The 6,640-nt window shown below is 35.0% G+C and overlaps 2 protein-coding genes across 3 annotated transcripts in view; one reads left to right on the top strand and one right to left on the bottom strand.

Moving 5' to 3' along the window:
• Positions 1-6,640, top strand: part of LOC106876991 (uncharacterized) — a 616,967-nt gene that overhangs the window by 82,964 nt on the left and 527,363 nt on the right. The window lies entirely within an intron of this gene.
• Positions 5,916-6,640, bottom strand: part of LOC149133364 (biglycan-like) — a 34,563-nt gene continuing 33,838 nt past the window's right edge. Inside the window, exon 2 of the mRNA XM_089360187.1 lies at positions 5,916-6,073. Within this exon, the coding sequence (XP_089216313.1) occupies positions 5,998-6,073 (76 nt within the window). The 3' untranslated portion in view covers positions 5,916-5,997. The remainder of the gene's footprint in view (positions 6,074-6,640) is intronic.

The following is a 6,640-nucleotide window of genomic DNA, read 5'->3' as shown; positions in this document are numbered from 1 at the left end:
ACAATCCATTTCACACTTTTCAAATGATAACATGCCTACTCCCAAACACAACTACCTGCAAGTGGAAAAAGAAAGTCCACAACCCTGGCCAGGTAAGAAATTAATGAAGTGAATCTAACAAGTTTTAGGATTAACTGTTTTATTGAGGTATTTAGGCCAAAAGGAGAGAGATACATAGATAGAGAGAGAGAGAGAGAGAGAAAGAGAGAGAAAGAGAGGAAAATTAAAATATATCACAAATGAAAATGAAAGATTTGAAAAAGATGAAGGTACAAGGCTCATTATTATAAGGTCAAAAGGTAAATGATATTTAAAATGAATAAGAAATAAGCCAATGTGAAAAATATTTAAAACTATACATATATTACAGGCACAGGCATTGCTGTGTGGTAAGAAGTTTTCTTCTCAACCATATGGTTCCAGGCCCAGTCCCATTATGTGACACTTTGAGCACGTGTCTTCTCCTATAGCCTTAAGCTGACCAAAGCCTTGTGAGTGGATTTGGAAGACAGAAACTGAAAAGAAGCCCATCATAAGTGTGTGTGTGTGTGTGTGTGTGTGCAAGCATGGCTCATTAGTGCAAGCCTAACTGTGTAGTTAAGCAGCTAACTCTGAGATCACATGGTCTCATGTTCAACTCCACTGCATGCTATTATAACTCTGCGCTGACCAATGCCTTGTAAGAGAATTTGATAGACAGGATCTGTGGGAAGCCCATTGTGTGTGTGTGTGTGTGTGTGAATGTGTATGTATGTATGTACATATATGCCTGTGTTTGTAACCTCACTACCACTACTTGACCACCTCTGTTGGTTTGTTTAAGCCCCAGTAACATAGTGGCTGAGGAAAAAAGACCAACAGAATAAGTATCAGACATTAAAAATAAACAATGGGGTTGATTTGTTTGACTAAATCCTTCATGGTGGTGCCCCAGCATGACCCCTGTCCAATGACTGAAATAAGTAAAAGGTAAAAAAAATAACTAGTGTATTGGTTTTGGTACAACTAAGTGATTTGTGAAACTTCTACAGTTATGATTTTAAAGTGATGCATAAAATCCCAGGATTCAGGACTTAAAACATTATCATTTCCATTTTAAAGCATAGTAAATTTATTGAGCAGGCCAAGTGAATAACACACAGAAACTTCCTCACTGGCTCATCAGAAAGATAAGCTGTAGAGTTAACTGATCTGTCAGCTGAGAGAAGATCAACATGTAAAACAAACAATAGACACATACACACACACACATTTGCTAATAGCTGACATATCTAAGTAGCAAAATATGACTGGATAGATCTTAAATGAAGAGAGAGGGATCAGATTAAAAACTTACTGGTATGTCACTTAGAAAAACAACAATGATTTTCTATCTTAAATACAAGAACATAATGTCAAATTTTTATTTTATTCATAAACATTTTCTGTAATGGGTTGGCAATTAGAGCAGATAAAAGCAAGAATTAACATTGGGGCAACATTAAAAACTTAAACTATTAAGCTGGGATAAAGTTTATAACTCTTCTTAGCCATTTAAGAGCTCTAGCTCAGCAAAAGAGAACCCCCCCATCCTCTCCCAAAAAACCCATTCTACTAAGCACTAAAGTACTAATATATCAAAGTAAGTTCCATAATTTTGTATTAAAAGACAACCTTATAGCTTCTTGGAGAACTGAGGGATTTACTGACATATAAATGGGAGAGGATGTGGAGGAAGCAGACAAGTTGGTAATAATTTCAACATCAATAAGTATGGCAAGACTTATAAAAGAGTGAGTAGAAGATTAAGTTCTTGACACACTGAGTTCACAGTTTTAATTCAGTCATAGCTTCATTTCACTTTCATTCCTGTTGCCTATGGAAATATAGCACAGACGTCATATAAACTCTCGCAAATCTACTGTAAATCTTAGGATTTATATTTAGCAGAAAACAATGAGAAGAACCTCTTGTAGTGTAGCTTTCTCCAAGACAGTTGTACACAAGCTGTGTCTATAAAGGGATATCATATTTAGTAGAATAACAAGTAGAAAACAACAGGAAAGTACACATGGTGCCTTTGCAATTGGTCTATAAAAAGTTAGTGAGTTATAAAAAAAAAAACTCTCTTCCAACAGGCTGCTTCCCCATGGGCCACAAAACCAACAAAACTTGTACCTTTCCAGAAAAATATCAACTTTATTATGAAGGACACATGATTTTTTTCTCATCCAAGAACAACATTCACTATTTGTGTACAGGCTGACAAACACACCAAATGACAAAGAATGAGGGGGGGGAGTTACTCTCATATGTAAAGTTTTTAAAAAATGGCTCAGTGCCTCAATATGCAAACATGTACACACACACATACACAAAGAAAACAAAAGCACTTAAGAAGTATCTTCCTTATGCAATTTCATTCAAGATGAACTAAATTCAATCACAGGATTAGGGTGAGGTGAGGTGGAGCATGTTGGGGCACCACTCCAGAATGTAGTTGAATATATCAACCCCAATATCTGGAGGCTAATATTTAATTTACTGCCCCCAGAAGGATGAAAAGTGAACTAAGCTTGGGCAAGATTTGAACTCAAATTATAAAGGGACATAAACAGGACAAGGTAATTTGATACTCTACAGATATGTTGATCAAACACCACCCATAAAAAGCTGGTACTGTTTCCTATTCTAATAACTTTCACCACAAACATCATAACATTTAGCCATTAGCTTTTACTAAAACCAGGTAGCTTTTAGCCGAGTCTGTACTGGTTTGGTATAGTCTGCGAGGAAAGTTTATCATTTTAGCTACTGTCAGGTTATGCTGACAAAATAAGTTAAGGAATAAAATCAATGTTGTATAGCAGAAGTAAGAGTTATATCTAGTCTATACTGTCACGATAATCTTGATAGTCAATAGTTTTAAGCTACAATAGACTAATCGGCATAACAGATTCACTGGATATACAAAGATAAAACAATTTAATTAATACACATTCAGTCTGTAGGTTTCCTAAAGGCTATCACTTGTCTAGTGTTTTATACATGTATGTATGTATGGTTGTGTGTTTATCCTTATACATACACAGATGGAGCAAAAGTTACCCCAATACTACCACCACCACCACCACCACCACCACCACCTAATCTCCTGTTTGTTTATTTTAGTGGTTTGCTTCAACAAGTCTGAGTTTCTTTTTGCAATTGAAATACTATAAAATATCAGACATATCAAAATACTCTGCTACAAACTAGAAAAAAAAAGCCATTCTGTTTTTCTTTTTTTTTTTCTCTCTCTCTCATGAAATTAATTAGGCTCAATTTATTCTGATTCCATCACCAATGTTACAGATATCACACAAGGGTTTTACATATCAAACGCAAAAACAATTCTTCACATATTTTAAATTTTGGAATTGAGGAACACACACACACACACAAAACAGACTGCAATTTTTTTTAACTCGTACACAAACTCCATCACATTGCATTTGCAACATTTCCAAGTATTTTGTACTTCCTTGATATCCAGTAACAAAACAGTGAAATTGTTTTTACTTCAAATTATTCTGATTAAATTCTTTCCACACAAGGCCTGAAATTTTGGGGGATGGGGCTAGTTGATTACATCGACTCTAGTGTTTGGCTGGTGATTATTTTATCAACCCCAAATGGATGTAAAGCAAAGTTGACTAAAAAATTAAAATAATGAAATTACTTCAGTTATAGGAGATTATCCATGGAAATGAAATATAAATTGAAGGAAAATGGACAACACAAAATGCGACTTGGAGGCAAATTCAATCCATTGCTCTCTTTCTAACATCTCACTTAGCCCTTGGTATGTTAAAGTGTTCTGCACCAGGCTTCTGATCTGAGGACCCCACTTTCCCAGTGAGAGCATAGTAAAAGAGACAAGTGTTTCATTGGTCAGCATTTCTTAGGGGTATATGAGCAATAAGCACCAAAAGTCCAGTCCTTGTTACAGTACAATGGCTTGTGTGCCTCAGTGACTCTCGGAAATATGCCAGGAGAATGCAAGTGCCTAGCAAGGCTTCCTGCTCTGGACAGGTCTAAGGAAAGATGCCAAACGAAAATGGACCACTTCCTCATAGGGATAAAAAAAAAAAAGAATGGTGTAGTGCCAACATCCCTACCTAGAAAAAAGCAAAGTTACTAAAGCATTGATGACAATTCAAAACCAACAAGACCTAGGGGGAGGCCTTCCTTCAGGGAAACATGATACTGCAGCAAAATCCTAAAGGAAAGAGTAAAGATCCAAGTGGAAAGAAGTAGAAAAGAGGGCCAGAGTTGAAATCAGTGGAGAAAAGTTAGGGCTTATGTAAGTAAGAGTAAGCAATAAAAAATCCCTTTAGATATATTCAAAAGATCCTGAAGTAGGATGAACAGATCTATGATCAATGCCCTCACATCATAATAGTGACAGATCAGGCCAAGTGTCATTATTGTCCCACTGGTAGCATTCGTTACATAATTTCTTTTAGTTAGTCTCAAACATTTCTCTGTTCCCAGCATTCAAAGACAACGCGAAGGAAACAAAATGAGCCAGGCATGGTTATTGGGTACACCAAGCATTAGAGAAGCTCTGTTCCCAAGTCTGGAAGCTTTTAATAAACAATGAAAGATAGATTTTCTCATTTTCTAATCACCCTCTTCAATGCCAAGGTATAAGGAAAGAATAGTTATTTACCAAATAATTGTAAAATATAAGCATTATAAGCATTATCATACAAGAATTTTCACCTTTCAAATGTCATTCTCGGTAATTCTTTAAATATGCTGAATAGTTTCTTTGCACTAAGATTACATTCTGAAGAAGAGGGTGGGGAGGAGAGGCAAGAGGATGCACATGCTAAAACACGTACGTACACACACACCTACGTGCACACATCTACTACAATTAGATACTGAAAACACAAAACACGAGAAGGATTTTCTTTGGGAGGTGTGTTAAACAGATTGTAGAGATAATATATTAATGTTGTGTTGGGGTTTAATTAGAGTAGAATCGGGTTAACTGACAAGATGACAGAGACAAGAAATAGAAGAGATAGCAGTGCAGGCAGACAGGCAATGTGGTTAAGGGGCCCAGAGGGAAAGGGACGATGTTTCTCATTTTGCAATTAACTGCTGAAACTTCTCATGTATTTAGGAGGTGAAGGGGTGGGTAAAAACGGAAAGTGAAAGGGAGAAGATGAAGAAAGTGACAGGAAAGAATCAAGAAAAGAAAAGATGAAAAAAATTTTTTAAAAACGGTAAAAAAAAATCAAAAGGAACTAAAGGAAAAAAAAGACAAAAAAAAACCAACAAAAATCCCCCACACAAAATGAAAATAGCCTAATGAATTCTTGAGCTGTCAGTCTTTCTATTTCCCGTTTCGCATCTCAAATAAACCATTCACTACTATTTCAATAACCAGTGTGATTCCTCTTCAATGAAATACAACAACTCCAGTCTCTCTCTCTCTCACCTGATTACAGATTCCAGCAGACAAACACACATGCATACACACACATGCACAGATGACTCAGTTGCAATCACACTGTGCAACAACTGACAAGAGATGCATAATTACATGCATGAGATTACTTTTCCATTACATTAAAATAGGTAATATGTCATCATCATCATAATAATTATTTATTAAAAAATAAATAATATATATATATATATATATATATATATATATATATATCCTTTTAGTTATGTATAATATATATTTTCTCATTGCCTCTACAACTGCTTAACATGTAAATATTGATGTTTTCTGAAAGCAAAAACAAACAGCTGTTTGTTTATAAAGATAGTTTTACTAATGATGTAAATTACAAAGAAAGGAAAAAAAAATGGTTATGATGAACTTATATGACAATAAATACACTGCCACTTCAACTCTCAGTGACACACACAAAATAAAATCGTCTCAGCAAAGTGTCAAACGACACCACAAACAATTTCAATAATTAAATATGCTCTTAAGAAATGATATAATACTTACAATTTCTTTAATTTAACAAATCCTTTGAAATCATCGGGTTGAATATCCATAATTATATTACTCTGTAAATCCCTGAAAATAATAAAAAATTTAAACATATTGAAAGAAAATTTATATTATATATATATATATCATATATACACGGAATTATAAAATGTAAATTGTTATATATGAGATTGTTTACAATTATATATCAATATCTATGTAATATAGAAATTCAATAATGGGCCCTTGGACTCATAAGGCTGGTTACCTGGTTTCCACAGCATATGACTGAGATCACAACATTCCCTTGAATGGGGTGCTGGATTGTTGCAGGGTTCAAGGCTAGCTTTTTTGAAGGGATGGGAATAGTCAATTACTCTGACCTCAATACTTGGCCCATACTATATGCTGGCCTCAATGTGATTTGAACTCAAAACGTAAAGAGCCAGAAGAAATGCCACTAGGCATTTTGTCTGACATGTTAACAATTCTGCCAGCTTGCTACCTTAATAATAATGGTTTCCAATTTGGCCACAAGGCCAGCAATTTCAGAGTAGAGAATAACTCAATTCAAGGCAGATGATAAGTTGATTACATCAACCTGAGCGCTCAACTGGTACTTATTTTATTGGCCCTGAAAGGATGAAAGGTAAA

This window comes from Octopus bimaculoides, chromosome 11 (assembly GCF_046866305.1).
Source record: "Octopus bimaculoides isolate indiv1 chromosome 11, ASM4686630v1, whole genome shotgun sequence".
In the NCBI taxonomy this organism is placed as follows: Eukaryota; Metazoa; Mollusca; class Cephalopoda; order Octopoda; family Octopodidae; genus Octopus; species Octopus bimaculoides.
This window is presented reverse-complemented; position numbering and strand designations above follow the sequence as displayed.